Below are 17659 nucleotides of genomic sequence, written 5' to 3' on the forward strand. Positions count from 1 at the left end.
TTAAGACCAGTTACACAATTTCTAGCGGGTAAAAAGAACGTGTGAACAAGGCAGTAGAAACTTATTCGATACATACGTGAGAATTTTTTTTTTTTTTAGAAACCAGACATTTCATCAATACATTTCAACATACTACTGGAAGAAAGAATTTCAGGGGGGAGACTGTTCCAGTCGGTTATAGTCCTGGAAAAAGCGAATACCTAAATGTGTTAGTGCGCACTGAGATAGGCGTGAACTTAGCGGAATGATAGTGCCTCGTGGGCCGCGATGATAACGGAGTGAGTAAGGCCGATGCATCATAAATCATCCCCTACGATCTGACACCTCATATGGCAGTGGAGACGCGAGACTACACACCGACAGGCAGGCCCAGCACCCAACTTACACAGCACCCACACGTGAAAATGCCCTGTAGTTTGCGGTGCAGGCAACATTCGCTAAACTAGTGCATTTCTCCGACCTGGCTACCCAATGGGTGGGAACAGCGAGGTCACTGCGGTCACGGGTATGTCGGTCACCACGGCTGCCTAAGGAGCCTGTAATGGCTCAATGAAATGTTTGTCCTCCTCCAGCTGATTGTTCAGAAAAAAGCGCAAAAACAATGGCTCATCAGCATAGCAAATTCGTTGCATCAAGGTTAACCGCCACACCGCCTTCGTTTCATAGAGGCCGCAAACACACGGGTTTCAATGGGGCTGCCAATGGGGAATTGAAAAAAAAGAAGGAAGCTCATACCTACACGTAAGACTTGAAGGTAGCGAAGCTGCACACGACCATCATGAAGGTTTCCGTCCACGATTGCAGCCGATTTGCTTCTTCGCTACCGCAACGGCCTTTACTCCATCTTTGTTGCTATAAATGTGAGCCTCCTTCATTTTTTTTTTTGAAGTAATAATCATTCGGTATCACCTTGGAGGGGCATACACTGGAGCAAGTGTTGCCACAATTACAGCGAACGCTAAAGTTGTTCTTCTTTCCTTTCCTTTCCTTCCCCTTCCCCCCCCCCCCCCCCCCCCCCCCCCTTGACAAACGCGCGGAGGGGACGCTGGGTGGTCGTCGCGAGGCACGCACACATGAGCACTAGGCATTTTCTTGGTTTTGTTAACTGCCAGGCGGTCACCGCAAGGCCCGCACTCGGCTATTTCTTGCCATCTTTAACTGTGCACACGAAAAATTACACTTTGCTAAACAGCCTCGCTGTTAAGATCTCCGTTAAATCCAGGAATTCGTTACATAGGGCTTCGTTACATCCAGGTTTAACTTGACCACAGCTGTACCACACTGTTTTTCACAAGGATTCAAAGTAGACCTGCAAGAAAGGAGATGTTCGTGACACTGGGAGCTCTACCATGCATCAGCACCCACCCCAAGCTCGGAAAAGGGCTCTCATACTACATCCGCGGATACCTTCCCATGCCCTAACAAGCAAGTGCCCTAATGCCGACGTTCATCAAATGAGATCGGACAGCAGGAGGCCCGCACGCCGTGAATGGCCGTTTACAAGGCATCAGCCGTCTCCATAACACACAGTGTCTGGCTGCAGTTTCTGCGCGATTTGGAAATACAGTCAAACACGCATTTACCGAACTCCAAGGGGATCACGAAAAAGTTTGATATATTGATAATTCGCAATATAAAGTATGTCCATCTGAAGCTTATCTGAAAGCTCTGCACATCACAGAGCTCGTCAAAGTCGCATCAAGCGGTAACTTGCGGCACAGCGTTCGATATATCAAATCTGCCCGTGGTCGGGAGCTAAATACACGCGTACAACAGCGCTATGCTTTTGCACGGGATTTCCAAGGGGGTGTTCAGACTGTTCGATATAGACAATAATTCGATATATGCGTGTTCGATATACCCGTGTTCGACTGTACTACATCGTTCTATGATCCGCACCATCACAGGTTTTCCTCGGCACACCAGGAATGATGTTCTAGAGTTAGCAGTTCCTCTTCCCCCGCTACGACAACTCACGGAGGAAACTCAGCTACGTTTTCAAACGTGCCTCGAATGCTCATCGCAAGGACAAGCAATCTTAAAATGGGACGCGTTGAACATCATCTTAAAGGGGGTACCCTTTCAAGGTACTATACCCCCATGGGAACGTCAAATGCTTGGACTCATCAGACGTCGGCCTATACAGTGCTCCAACCCGGCGGCTAGAGAGCATCTCGTTAGGTGTATACGGCACGACAAAAGCCATTGGCGAAAAGATGTTTTCACAGACGCAGCAGTGGCCAACAATGCCGCTGCGAAGCCTGGACATGCCCTGAATTTCCACCCCTGGATGGGTCCTACAATATCTCACAAATCCATGGCCTCGTAGCAGAAGCCGCACTTCTCAGAATTCTAGGTGCCCTTCAAAGCATCCAAGAGAATCGCCTGTCACTTCCTCAAGCCAAACTACGCGTAATCACAGACTCCCACGTGGCACTTCAGGAATTAAATCATTCTTTCACCCCAAATGCAACTGCCACTACCATATTGAGAAAGATTCAGAAGCTACGGCAAGAATTCCTATCCGTTCGTTTGGTTTGGTCCCCGGCGCACACTGAGGGTGTTACAGGGAACCAGTTAGCGCACGACGGCCCAGGAGAGTCTCTCACATCCTCCCATGGTTTCCTTGGACCCACCTCCACAGGAGGCGACCTGGCCTGAAAACTACCGCAAAGCAAAGATACTCCGTCATCAGAGCCTCCATGGATCGTCAGATCCTCCACCTGTGGGTTTTCTCCGAGCTCTAAGACGTTTCCCCAGAAAAGAAGTTATTGCAAACAAGATCTACGCAAATTCTGCATATACCCCCGACATTCTTTTTAAATGGACTCATCCTCGCACAGCATATACTCCAAAGTGCACATTTTGTGGGGAATTACTTGTCTCCAATCTTTACCATCCTATCTGGATGTGCTCTGCCTTTTCACAAGGATGATCGGAACTTTTAACACTACACACACTCCATTCCGTGCGATGAACAAGGTGAATTCGTCAAGTGCGCGCTGATCTCTCTTTATTAGGGGCAATTGTAGAATTCTCTCTGCAGAATGGTCTCTACAAAGGCGTTTGATTCGTGATTGACTCAGCCCTGTATGGGCCAGTGATTCTGTGACAAGTGCGAACTGACCTTATAATGTGACAAGGAGTGCAAATGTGTTTTTGATAACTTTTATTTGCACGCCTCTTCCCTATTCCCACTCTCCCCCATCCCCTTCAGGTCTTATGACCTCCTTCAATAAACAGGCAATCAATCAATCAATCTCACCTAGCATAAAAAACAAGACCATGAAAGAATGTCAGAGTTCGTACAGGCTTCAGAAGCAAAAATTCAAGGGTTTTCAAGGACTTTCAAGGACCAGAAAACACAATTTCAAGGTCCCCATCTAATGTTTTATCTGGGATTATTTATAATCTTTCCAACACAATGCAAAAGTTTTTTATTGCACAATACCTAAGCACATTAGTGCACATTTAGATAGGTGCTAATGGGTTCGTAAATGCTCCCCCAGCCTTATTTTTTTTTATTTCATGGCTGGTATTTACAGGTTTTTCTTTTTTCTTTGTGTTTTTCTGAGGCTGTTTGATTTCAAAACTTGGTTCATGTTGCCTGCATCTCCTGCTTTGTCAGCAAGAGCATCAGCTGGAATTAGATCGAGCAAGTGTTGCTTCAAGGCAGGATGAACTATGTGCACGTCCACCATTTGCACATAAAAGCAAACGTAGATGGAGCGTATGTGGCACAGACTAGATGGAAGATGCAAGATAGATAACAGAAGCTGGCTTTTACTGAATTTTATCGTGATATGGATTGGATTGACAAGTGCCTGCTCCCAATGTTGCCTTGTAAAATGAAAATCCACCAAACTTGTAATTTCACGCAATACACTGAAACTTGATTGTTACAATGTTTCTTTACATTTGTTAACACCTAAAATCCATGACAAACGCTTTAAATTCTTGTGAAAAGGCAGGGCCATTGATTCTCTCAGGAAAAATCAAGGGTATTCAAGGACCATTTAAAAATTCCAGGACTTTCCAGGCCTTGAAATCGACACTTATAAATTCAAGGGTTTTCAAGGTTTTCAAGGACCTGTGTGAACCCTGCAATGTACTGCACATCCTGCAGGGCCCATGCAGGAGTGGTTACATTACATTTTCAACATAAGGATAATGTAGATACGTCAAATAAGGGAAAAACAAAGTAGGTATACAAATTGGTCGAAGCACTAATATTCAGTTGGCAAAAAAAAAAAGTCATAAAAATGCTAAACTTCTATGATTTGCAGTCAGTGACTGAAGCGTTATTTGAATTTTAGTTTCGATTACAATGCGAGGGTTGATGGAAATAAAGAGCACTGATGAGTGCTATGTTACTATTACGTTTCCCAACAGTTTTATCATGACTGTCTGAAAGGATTCTGGAGGCAGTAAGTTCGGAATATTTTGTAACGGTTGCGGAATGGAACAAAAAATATGAAAGCTTTAACACGTGCACTGCGTCATGGATCACCCGTGGGTCCCACACAGCCTGTGGTTTTCCTATGCGGCAGCGAAGTTACAAGCCTGTATCTGCTTGCGGATGCAATAACTTCCTCACACGTGAACACAAAGATACAATTCTTGTTGCATGAGGTTATAAATAGCCAGAAAAATAATTTTCTGCCGTTAAATGCCGTGACCCACCAGTGACCCACGGCGCATTCAATGAAAATGTTTTCGTGCTGTGTGCGGTGTGACCCATGCTCACGAGCGCTCCGTAATGTGCTGCTGTCTGAGGTTTGAAAATGCAACCATTTATTGCACTGGACATGGGGTGGCGCTATTGTTTTCAAGGAGTGGAGTTGCAGCCTATTTCTCTATTGCGTTTGCATTGTGTATCTTTCAAATAAACACGCCAAATGCCAGCAAGAAAGGTAGCAGCGTCATCTCTTCTGGACCAAATGAAACAGGCACAGACAAGTGACCCACTGGTGGGCCCCCCCGCACCTGGAACATATGCCGAATGGCCCACCGGTGGGTCACTCCACACCTAAAGCGAGACCTCAAGAAGGCATGCCACAGCGAACGTGTTAATCTCGGTAGCCCTCTGCAGTGGGAGAGAGCTTAGGGGTCTGTCCATTCACATAGGTCAGAACCACTACTCAACCGGGAGCAGTTGGAGAAGACAAAACTTTGAGCCAGGTTACGCACACATTCAACAATCTTTGACCAGATATTTCTGACGGGGGTTACAAACAGACAATCCCTTGCCAACCATTCGTTTTTATAGAGAAGTTAAGAACTGGGCTAGTCGGTAGGGATTCGTCTCCAATACAGTGCAAGAACGACCAAAGTGCAGAGGCAGAGAAGGCACAGGACGGTGCCTGTACTGTTCCTTCTCTGCTCCTGCGCTTTGGTCGTTCTTGGTCTTTGTCTGAAGCACAATGCCAACTGCATAAAATGCGGCGAAATGTCAGCCAAGCCTAAACGCACAGGAAGCCTCAGCAGCGAGATGCACGTGCTTGCTTTAGCCAAGCGCAGAAACCCCAAAGGCCTACACCCTCGGCCCTTGCTGAAACGGCACAGAGTCGAGCAGTAAAGCATGTGACCTATGACTACGGACTGCCCCTCTACTCAGTGGGTGCTGCCCACACAGCTTTTATGCAGCAGCTTCACTGCCTGCAGTGACCTTGGCTGAGGAGAGCACATAGCTCACAGCGGAGTTTTGTTGTACTGCAGCTGCATCCTCCCTTCAGTTCACCAGCCAATGAATGCACCGACAAAGAAAGGTCAAGCGCGCGTTTCTCCAGACTGCAGGATGAAACGTTGCAACCTCCAAAACAGCGAATCTCTCCGCAAAATCCAGGGCCAATTTCCCTGCCCCGGCAGAAACAGCCAAGGCTAGATCGACAGGAAGTACACAGTCCTTGGCCCTGGCCCATCCCCCGAGCCAGCGGTTGCTCACCCTGGCTGATCTATTGTGCTGAGAAAAAGGATAGTGACCCACACTGTGTCAATGTTCAGCATGGGCCTTCTGGATCCCACAGCGTTCTCACTTGCGTGCTGTTGGCTGAGAAGCATGGCAGCTTCTTCACCACAGCCACTTTACGGTGGTGCATTTAGCAAAAGCGCTGATGACTGAAGTGAGGAAGAGAATTACGAGCGCCCGTCAGATAGTGATGACCGTGATTCGACAGAAGCGAGTGACAAAGACCACGATGGCGGTTGAGACAAAAAATAAGCATCCCGTGAGTTTTTCTTGCGCAGTTCATGTTTTTCTTCGCAACGCCAGAAACTGGCAAAATAATTTTGCACCAGGTCAGCCAGAAAGTGGGTAAAAGTTTCGAATCGCAAAGGGTTAAAATGGGCTTTTCAGTACTCTGCGACAATATGTTGCAATTCAAATCAAATCAAATCACTTTATTCAAGCATCCTAGGATGCTTAGGGTGGTGCAATTGCTTAGGTTGGTGCAATTCTCTGCTATGAACCCATCAAACTTTTCATATTGCTGTTTTTTTTCTATACACACAGCTCTGAGCCATTTATTCAGTCTCAGCCTCTGACACACGTTTACCGCTCTTTCTGTGCTTTTCCTCCAACCAGAGACACATGCTGCGCAAGAACTCTGGTTGTTCTCTTTCATTCAACCCTCTCCGAACTCCTCCTAGTCTGCAATGCCAGATGCGCAGATCAATTCAATTGCACCACTACTGTACTGGCTTTAAGCACCACAGAAACCTTCCAGCATAAACAAATCACAACTTATAAGTATGCGATTGGCACAACACAAGCTCTGCCCACTGAACAGCTGCATCTATGCACTCCCTGACGTTTACATGGGGGGCATCAATGCACCCCCAGGGGGAGTGGTCACGCTCGAAGCAGCAGGTACATACTGCTGCCAAGTCTCTACTAAGACAAATCGCTCAAAGGAGCACTGATGGGAAATTTCCAACTATGTAAATAGCTTCCGGTGAACACCTCTCCGGAAGTTTGAACATTAACCATTCTGTCTAACACATTTAAAATCAATTTCCACCTGTGCACATGCGAAAAAGCCAAGAACCCTTTCAACACAAGTACCCGCTTGAAGTGTTTGGAACTGTCAACCCCCCCCCCCCACACACATACACACAACCCAGGACATCGTGAGCGCCGGTCTGGGTACACGATGCAACGCCTCACTACTTGCGCGGGTAGAGAAGGGCACGCCTACGGTAGCAGTTTCAAAACGTTCAGAGCAGCCACGTCATCCCACCTATGCAGGTTTAGGTTTGCCACCCCAGCAGATATTTGAACCTCTCATGGCAGCATTCCCTAACGGTGTCGACAAAGATACGTGGCACAATTTCCACCCTCATTAACCCTTTCAGCCCTGATTTTTTTTTATCTCAAGCAAAACAGTGTTTCCTGCGTGTTTTCCTAAACTTTAGGGCCTCATAAGCCCACAAACAAAAAATGGAGCTAGAAGTAAAAGTATTAACAGGTTTATTATTGAGGCAATTAATTAGGACGTCTGGCAATTAAAGATTTTAGGTCGAGCAGAGACATCACTTTTGTGCATTTTCCTAAACGTTATGGCTACATGACCCAACAAACAAAAAATGAGTTCTGTAGTGCGCGTATTTATAGATTTACAAGGTTGGAAATAAAACTAAGACCGATATTTTTTTCAGCTCCAAAGTCGCAATTTCGACTTCACCAGAGCTTTTTTTTTTTTTTTTTTTTTTTTTTTAAGGGTTCGTACATGATTCAGGGACAAGAATTCAGACTTTCAAGGCCCTGCCAAGGAATTTTCAAGGGTGCAAGGGAGCACGTGTACTAATGTTACACTACTGTTTTCCCATGCTAAAAACGTTTGCTTCTTTACATCTCAAAAAGTGACCCCAAGAAAAGTCTCTTTGGAACAGCTCCACCCTTTGGAAGCGGACAGGTTTTCCCCCGCCCACAATAGTAATACTGAGGGAGCTTTACAAAAGTCATGCCATCTCGAACTTTTTCGAGCTCTGCAAATGCTCTGAATACACAGTCTCGGATAACAAAGAACGTAACTTAGTACCCTCTGGCGTTCTCAACCCCCAAATATTTGTGTTCATTAAGAGGGGGGTACTGGTGACACTACTGGCTCTGCCCACCATCACACCCGCCAAAAAACAATATTCCAGTAAAGCATAAAAGCTAGATGCACTGTGTTCTCACATTCAGAGTTTTGCTTATCTGTGCTCATTTTTATTTCACTCTGGAGGGTCACCACCATTCGTTTTCGAAATGTAGGCGGGGCACGGCAACGGAAAGACATGTAAAATGAATAACAGGATGAGGCAATGCAGAAAGCAGTGTGGAATATTGGAAGGGGACCTTTGCTAATTTCTGCCTCCTCTGATGCAGGAATTTACTTCCATACGAGCCAGTGTGTAAAGCAGCACGCCTGTGCTCCCAAGCTCACTTTACAAAAGCTGTATAAAGCAGCACTACTGTACCCCCAAGCTGGCTTTAAAATTGTACGGAAGCATGTTTTAGATGGGGAGTGTGCAGGACCACACTGGTATAAGCCACGAAAACCCGGTCACGTAATCGGGTCTCCTCTCTGTTGCCCAAAGAAATCAAAGGTTTTCAAGGAGGACAAAATTCCAGGCTTTCAAGACCCTTGAAAACTCAATTTTCAATTTCAAAGGTTTTCAAGGACCTGTACGAACCCTGTTTTTCCTTTATAGCAGTTCCACTAAAATAAAAGAACAGTGATATCTACTGCAATAGGCATCATTGAACAACAATTCCCCCCCCAAAATTAGCAGTTTTGGTGTTGTTCTCTATGCACTAGAGGAACTTTTATGTGATGGTGTCAATTGATACCACAGGGATAGAAGGGTTAAGGCTTCTTTTCCTGAATAAGTAACTTTGTTGTTGCCGAGAGTTCTGTCCTGCCCAGCGACATGTTGCGCTGCTGGTCGTGCCCCACATCAAACGAGACTGACATCATGCAGTGCAGGCCATGAGGGCTGTCTCATCGTGGCCGCCACTTGGGTGCTGATTTTTGATTTTGTGGCACCCAAAACTGGCAGGAATAAAAAAAGCTGCACAAAATAATTTATGCAACAATCAGCCATCTTTTGTGCTACTCTATAATTATTGGGCTGACAGGCACTAATAAAGACAAAATAAAATCAACGTGAAAGTTCCTTGTCAGCAACTAAAAAAAAAAAGTGCGACTGATACGCATATGGCATCACTCCTTCAACCAGAATCTGATAAGCAACCCAGATGTGGGGCGATATTATCTTTCGTGTAGTAATGCAACAATTTCACTCGAGACAGCTGTGTTGATCAACGAACTCAGATCTTGCGGAATGGAATGCAGGGGCTAGCCCCCTGTCAGTCTGCACTTGTGCTTGAACAACCCCAGGCAAGACTACCTTAGATAGCCGGCTATCTGCAGCCAACTATTGATATTGCTTTTGCACTACCACTAGTTTTCAACAAGCCATCAATATTATTTGCAGTCGATTCATCGATACTTATGCGGCATGCATAATTTCGAGCAAGCACTTTTCTTTCACCATGTACTTGGCCCTGTATACATGGCTTTTGTGTGACATTCTGGAGTACTGCTCTCAGTTTTCTCGGCACTGCTTGATTTCAGCAGCAGATAACTTCACAGCGTTCCACCGTGCAAGCAGTGCTCCAACATGGTCGCTACAGTGACATCACTGTAAGCTACGTATACAAACTGCAGAGGTGTTTCCTGAAGAGCCTGCACTGACAAGTTGTTATACACCAGAAAACGTAAATTCTCCCATTTCCAAATCTCGCATACCCTGTGATACACAGCGTGGCCCATCAAATAAGCTGACATTCAAATGGCTCAGCCCAATGTATGAAGAATGCCGACGAAAAACGCTGGACGCGGATGTCAACTATGCTTGTTTCATTTGTCAGACTCCATGTTCAGTTATGCAACACATACAGTGGATCGGCATAATTGGCCTAATATGATTGTCGAAGTGGCAACCGAAACCCCCCAGAGGGTCACTGAAGATGGCAACTTAGCTGGGAAATCAGCACACCGCTTACGAAGACTACAATTTCGAAGGAATCGTACGACTTTAGTTTCAAATGACACTAAACAACGTTTAATTGGTGTTTAAAAAGCTGTCACGTCTGACAGCTCAAACCAACGCACAATTGGCGGATCTTGCTGACGGCGGCAGCACATACATGAAGCACAGAGCTTAATTCTGAAACGTGATCTACACACTGTTGAAATATTCTACGGCTGGAACGTGTGAATGATACCTGCTTCCTTGAGCGCAACCACGAGTTGACTGGCGGGAAACACCGGCGGACTCCTGGCCTGCCTCTAGGCACGCACGCACAGCACCAAGCTAAACAAGGCGGCACAAATGACGGGGAGGCCCTGTTTTAGCCATTACAGCGGGAAATTATGCGGAATCACTACCTAACGCACTGTTGTTTCAAAAAACACGACCGCCGCACTTAACTCCGCAATGGTGCGAATACGAGCCAACTTGGGAGAACTGCCACAGGCGGAGGATAAAAGCGCTCTTTTTTTTTTTTTGTTCCACCGGGATCTCGCCCGAACGTTCTTCTTCAAAGACGCCGAGTGAAAGCACTGAAAAAAACGTTAGCTCCCACCTAGCTGGCAACGTGGGGTCTGCAGGTCCGAAATGCACAAATATAGCTTGCGAGTGGTCATCGAATTTCAGTGCGAGTGACGCATTGAGACGGGCCTCTGCGATACGAGGAAATTGTAACATACCGCGGAAAGCCGTCCCTGTTTGTTCGTGCGGGCCGTCGAAAGGTTTTCGATGGCAAATGCGACATTCACGGAGATTTCGGGCAGGCTCGAGCGAAGGATTAAGCCTAACAACCACAGCATTGTTCGCGTGCCGCAGTTCCACGAAGCGCGGCGAGCACGGTACTAACATGGGCCGGCACTTCGGACGACCGTTGGGCGAAGCACGCTGCTCGAGCCGCGGTCGGAGACGGGCCTCGGACCGGGGTCGTGAGGGAGCAGCGCCCAGAGCGTGCACTGACAAATCCACTTCCGTGTGAAAGACCACTTACGGCAGTCCGCCGCCTTCCAAACCCGGAGCCCAGTAGGGGCTCGTAGCGCTGGCGCCGATCCCCGAAGCTGTGGCGGTAGCCGGCTCTCCGCACAGACAGCCGCGGACGACGATCCTCTTCGGCCTACTTGGACGGTCTCACGGCAGGCACCGACGTGATAATCCACGGGCGCTTAGTGCAACACAAACAGAGCCGCGAACGTTGCGATCAGGTGGCTATGCAAATGCCCGGCCAACAAGGTGTGTTCAGTACATGAATACGGTATTTGAGCTTATTTTGCGGTCAACGGCAGAACTCGGAGACCCCGCAGAACGAAGGACAATGCTAAGCTACCACGGACAATCTTCCAAGACATATTCAGGCAGCTCAGGCCATACAGACGAAAAGAAAAGATCCGATAGAGGGCTGTACTTACTTGCACTCCGACTCTAGCTCTGCTAAAGCTGTCCTTATTCACACTCGACAATGCTTACTCAAACGTTGGCTTACTCGGTGTGCGAATATTATACAATTTTGTTGAATAGATATCTGCCTTCGTTTAAGTTTATCTGGCTGAACGACCTTTCCAAGACCAATATCTTGAATATTTAGCAATTTATTGTTTTTACAATAGCCAACAGTTTTAAATCTGTTGCTGTCAGTCACATGCCACCATGGAAGCCGACATTGCAGCTAGACGCGCTCCTTTCTTCGCCCGGCCTGCCTGCGGCCTGCAACATGCCATATCATGGCTCTAAGCGAGAAACAAGATTCTTTTATAACCGTTTATTCCCCTGGTTTCTTTTGCATGGTTCCAAAACTTTCATAGGAATATGGAATACGGCGTCTCTAGCGGCACTCGCGACGACTAGGAGCATAACAAACCACGTGACGCACATCCGCTGTAAAGGAGGCTTTCACGCACAAGAACATGGCGGCGTCCATGTGCTACTGCGGCCAGAGGTAAGAAAGCTTTTATAGCGTTTGTCACTAGAATGTGCCAAAACAAACACTTCTTTCGCCTTTGTAAATGTGAAGTTGTGCTTCCCACTCGCTCGCATATGTGTGCAGGGCGATGCTGGAGCTGCGATGGGCTCTGCGTGTGAAACGCCTTCTCTTGCGTTCGTGCGGTTCTGTGAACGTCCCCGACGAGGGCAGTGTGCCGCCGACTGACGAGCAAAAGAAGAAAGCAGCCTTGGACAAGCTGTCGTCTCTGCTTTCCGACATGAAGGTGAAGTAGCGACTCGCTCAGAGGTCTGCTAGGGAGAGCACGCGTGACTTACGGTGCTTCGCAGCATTCTAACGACGGCGCGCAGTGCGTGCACGGCGACGGCAACATTTGTTATTTTGAACTCCTCCGGAGCAGCTCGATTAAAGATCAGTTTGGGACCGCCCAGAAACTGCTCAGGACTGCTCTGGACGGGCAAATAAATTGTCGTCCAGAGCGTTTTTTTAACTTATTTATTTAAATACCTAAAGAGCCCAGAAGGCATTACATAAGGGGTATACATACAGGAGGTTACTACAGCATCAGTAAAACAGCATGTTACAGTGATACTAGTAATCAAAATGGCCAATAGCACAACCAACATTACTAACAACACAGTAAGTAATAAACACAGTAAACAGTCCACCATAACAGGAAACAGTTTACAAAAAGTAGCAATAACATTCTATTCGCATACGTTATGATTAAATGTAAATGGTGGCTACAAATTATTGTCTACTTCTAAATAAGTTAGTAATGAAGATTGGAAAAGCGAGGGTTCTGTAATAGCGACGATGTTTGAGGGTAGTGCGTTCCACTCGTTTGCCGATAACAAAAGTGGTGAAAATTGATATTTCTTAGGGTGTGAGTGTATGGGATCGACCTTATGCGCATGATCAATGTGAACAGAAACAAAGGGAGCCGAGTTCATGATTGTTCGAGAAAATGACGAGTTGCTATGGTATAAACTGTTGAAAAAGGAAAGGCGGGACAACTTTCCGCATGTGGCAAGCAATGGAAGGTTCAGAGAATGCTTAAGAAATGTTACACTTTGGTGGCGAGAATGACAGGAGGTGATAAATCGAGCTGCTTTATTTTGCACCGATTCCAGCATATCTGATAATATTGCCGTGTGTGGATGCCAGATGGTGGACGCGTATTCTAGTGAAGGCCTGATTGCAGCTGTATATGCGTGAAGTTTAGTCTCCGAATTTGTGCACCTCAGGCGGCATTTCAAAAGACCGAGTTTTTTCAACGACTTGCTAGTGATATATTCAACGTGACTGTTCCAGGTTAAGTCGGAACTAATGAAAATGCCGACGTATTTTGTCGAAGAAACGGTCTCAATTACGGTGTTGTTAACTACATATCTGTCGGAGGAGGGGTTGGCTGCGGGAGTAAATCTAATGTGTCTGGTCTTTTCAGCGTTGATGTCCATCTGCCACAAGTTGCACCACTCTATTAGTTTTAACAAATCTAACTGTAGGATTCTAATATCATTCAGTTCGGTAATCTCCTTATATATAACGCAATCATCTGCTAATAGGCATAGGGAAGAAACTATATTAGATCCAATGTCATTAATGTAAACCAAAAATAATAACCGTCTGAGCACGGAGACTTTACCATGTACTTTCTGGAAATTATGTGGTTAAGTTTGACTGACTGCGACCGGTTACAGAGGAACTCTTGCATCCATTGGGTTGTTTTCTGATCAAGCTGGAGGTTGCGGACTTTGGTTAGTAATTGGTTATGTTGGACGCGATCAAAAGCCTTTGAAAGGTCGACAAAAATAGCATCTGTAAGCAGAGCTATGCATGGATTCGTGCAAATCTGTCAACAATTCAAATATTTGGGCGTTGCAAGAGCGTTTTTTCCGAAATCCGTGTTGATTTTGGATGAGAATGTTGTTTCGGTTCAAATGAGAAATAATTTTCGAGTAAATAATGTGTTCTAATAGCTTGCAAGAAATACAGGTTAGAGAGATTGGACGGTAGTTGTTGGGACATGACTTTTGGCCAGATTTGAATATGGAACTTTAACAAAGGCGTTTTTCCAGTCTTCCGGTACACAGCCCTTGTCGAGCAATTGCTGAAAAATCCGTGACAATAGGTACGCTGATGTGGGGCAGGTAGATTTTAGGAGTTTTGCACTAATGCCGTCGGGCCTCAGGCTAGTCTTAAAGGAGCCATGAAGAGAAAACACAAGTTTGGTTCATTCAAAAGATTGTCTCGTTAGAATCATACTGACACCACTTTTAACGTAAACTTCGCTCAAATAAGCTACATAATTAGGAAAAACGGGAATGGTCATGCGACCCACCAGCTCATTTCCCGCAACAGAACCTATGTCGTCACATGGGCTAAGCTCTGCGATTGGCGGAGGCTGGCAGAAGCAGACGCAAATTAGGTAGAGCTTACAAACTAGACGAACGAGCTATTTGCGCTTAAATTTAGGGCACATTCTTTACAAAGCAATAAGAGTGATGGGACAAACAGTGGAAGTTACGAAAGCACATGTAAACATAGAAGTACTGATGCGTTCTGCTGTTCGTACTGCGCACAGCATGCTTGGTTTCGCTGCACAGCACTACGGGGCTTGGGGTTGTCTCAGACGACACTGGCCGATTGACGCAAGCAACGGTGTCTTACGTGACCCCATTTGTCGAGCGAGCACTGTTTCAGGGAACGAATATTTTCTCCCAGAACAAAAACAAGCCAGGTTTAAATGCGGGCAAAAACAAACCAAACGCTTGCCACGGTATGGTGGCGCCGTCTAGGTTACGGAACGTAAAGAAACGCGGGAACAAACCAACACCGCTGTACAGGGTGGAGACAACCTTTGAACGGTCCCGTGCCGCCGCAATTGGGCCAACGGGCTCAACGCGTTATTCTTTTCGTTTCCCACGAGACCTAGCAACGCGAAACAGACAATATGATTCAAACTTCTTCAGTAAACCGCGTTGCGGCGATAATTTTAGCACAGTTTTGACACAATGACTTGCTTCGGTGGCGAGCGAGCAACCGAAAATGGCGGCGCCAGCGTTACGTGTCTCTACCCTGTACGGTGGATGCGTGAATGAAGGTACTCTAGGCTGCAGAGCGGTCGGTTTCAGTGATGTCACTTGGGACCACGAAAACGCACGATTGAGCGGGAAAATCAAAATTTTACCCTAAATTGTTTAATTTCTCAGTGAATAAAGCACCGTTTGTATCCGGACAAGCGCTGGGGGCACTATAAAACACGAAATCTTTCGAATAAAGCCAACTTGCATTTTCTCTTCATGGCTCCTTTAAAAGGCAGTCGTTGTATAGCTCGTGCAACACCATTTTCAGTTATTGTAATTGAAGAAAAAGGGTCGTGAATGTTAGGTTGTGTCAGTGTCAGTGAGTGGAAGCTCTTCCGTGAATACAGACGCAAAATGCTTGTTGAAGCATTCAGCGCTTTCCTCTAGCGAAAGAGCTTTGCCTTGATCACTCAGTAGAGTTGACTCAGAAGGGTCGGCTGTAGGGTTCACCACGCGCCAGGAATTTTTGGGGGTCAGTTTTCAAGAGGTTAGGTAAAGTGCAGTTAAAATAGTTATCCTTGGCCTCCTTTATTGAGGCGTCAGTTTGTTTTGAAAGATTTTTATAATTAAGTCAATCTTCGGGAGCATTAGTTCGAGTAGCCTCTTTAAATGCTCGTTTCTTTCTATTTAAGTGTCTTTTTACATCGTGTGTGAACCATGGGTCTTTATTTTAGTGCTGATTGTTAGTTTCGCGACGCAGCATTCTTCTTTTTTTTTTTTTAGTGTGTCGTGGAATTGAAGCCAATTTTCGTTTGCATTGCGATGTTCAAAACCTGACTCAAATATGGGTATGAAGTCATCTAGCATACGGTTCATCTTTTCGATGTCGGCGCATGCGTAGTTAAATAACTGCTTAGTTACCTTTGATTTGTCGGCACGTGGTAGAGATAGTGAACAGTAAACAACCCTATGGTTGCTAATTTCCTCAAGCATGTGGGTAAAAGCTGTCTCAGAATTGTTAGTGAAAAGCAAATCCAAAATGTTATCGCCACGTGTAGGTTCTGTTACTAACTGGGTCATGAAATGGACGTGTGTCAAATGTAGAAAACGCAAGCATTCATGGCGGTGGGAGCTGTTACTGCCGACAGAAGAAGACGACCAGTCTATGCCAGGGCAGTTGAAGTCACCGCCCAGAACAAGAACAGAATTTGGATAATGGGTATACACATACTCAAGTGAATCATTCAGCAAGTCGACAAACTCTGGTCTGCTATCGGGGGGTCAGTAGCAGGCACCGATAATGAGACTGAGAGTGATGTGAGCAGGTTCCTGCACTGCACGGGATTGATTTTAACGCCCAGGCCCAACCCGGGCCCGTAACACCTAGCCCGGGCCCGGCCCAAACATTCATAAGTCAGCCTGGCCCGATCCCGTCGTCTCAAGCCCAGGCCCGGCCCGGTAATTTATTTTTTGGCCTAGGGACGGCCCACGCGTGTGTGACCAGGCCCGGTCTTTGACGCTGAAGAAAATCTGTTTATTATATTTGGTTCAGAATCTTCGTAGCGGGCGATCAGACGGAGCATCTAGTCTGTACAAGAACGTCCTCAATTGAAACACAAAAAGTAAAGGTTTAAAGTGTGCGTAGTTTAGCTTTCACCGTCTGCAGTTCACGCCACATCAGCGTAATAATAGCTCGTATTCTTACACGAGAGACACCATCACCTTTGATGACCAGACTCTTGGCAACCTCACGTGGTTGTCTCGGCCACAAGTTGGTATTGCTGAAATTTCTTGATCCACATTTAAATCCACGAGTATGTATGTGTGTTGACATATTCCACCTGCAGTGGTTGTTAAGCGGTGGCGCTTCTCTAGCACGCGAGTTTGGTTCCCGGCCACGGCAGCCGCATTTCGATTGGTGCGACATCCAAAACACGTGTACATACACATAGGTGCACAGAACCAGTTTGTCTGAATTAATTCCTCCCCAGCTAGGGCATTCCTTGTAATCATATCTTTGGTATGTTATACACCAAAATATAAAATCTCGATGCAGCACATGAAATGTGATTAAAATTGCAGTATAGTGACCATCAGACCTAGCAAAACACGCTTTTAAAACAATGCGTACAACTAACATCAAGAAGCGCGCAAAAATAAACAAAGAATTTTCATTTTAATGCTCTTTGCTACACTTCACGTTGGACCTATTAACGGCCGTGCCTATGAATTCAAGCCCATGGCGTTGAGCCTGGGCTCGGGCCGGCCTGGGCCCGTGCAGTGCTCTACTGCAGAGTCCTTCAATACATACTAGTTGTGAAACTCTGCTTTAGAATCCAGGTGGTGCGGGCCCCCTCACTCCATTGAATCTGAAGGATGTTGATGATAATGCTTAGTGGCTTTCCCTTAGTAACGGGGTGGCGTTGTGCAGCGACCTTAGTCGCAACGCCACTGTACAATCACCTCGCAAAAAAAAAAAAAAAGAAAAGAGAAACCCTTCATGGTATTTTTGCGCTAGTCTGATTTTGTTCGCATGTCTTCCCAGATTGTTTTCCGCTCTTTTAGCACCAACATTCTAACGTTCTTTTACTAACCTCTACTGCTGTCCAATTCACTTCTC

The 17659-nt window shown here is 46.1% G+C and overlaps 2 protein-coding genes across 2 annotated transcripts in view; one reads left to right on the top strand and one right to left on the bottom strand.

Annotated features, from left to right (window-relative positions):
* Positions 1–11461, bottom strand: part of LOC144152590 (uncharacterized) — a gene marked incomplete in the record, with an annotated part of 83020 nt that extends 71559 nt beyond the window's left edge. Inside the window, 1 exon segment of the mRNA XM_077683899.1 lies at positions 11066–11461.
* Positions 11462–11859: 398 nt separating this feature from the next.
* The window catches only part of Mrps31 (mitochondrial ribosomal protein S31), a 34413-nt gene continuing 28613 nt past the window's right edge, over positions 11860–17659 (top strand). The window contains exons 1-2 of the mRNA XM_077685541.1: positions 11860–12007; positions 12116–12275. Of these exons, the coding sequence (XP_077541667.1) occupies positions 11976–12007; positions 12116–12275 (192 nt within the window). The 5' untranslated portion in view covers positions 11860–11975. The remainder of the gene's footprint in view (positions 12008–12115; positions 12276–17659) is intronic.

The sequence above is a fragment of the Haemaphysalis longicornis genome, unplaced genomic scaffold (assembly GCF_048455015.1).
Source record: "Haemaphysalis longicornis isolate Haplotype H1 unplaced genomic scaffold, Haemaphysalis longicornis Haplotype H1 scaffold_9, whole genome shotgun sequence".
NCBI classification, from domain to species: domain Eukaryota; kingdom Metazoa; phylum Arthropoda; class Arachnida; order Ixodida; family Ixodidae; genus Haemaphysalis; species Haemaphysalis longicornis.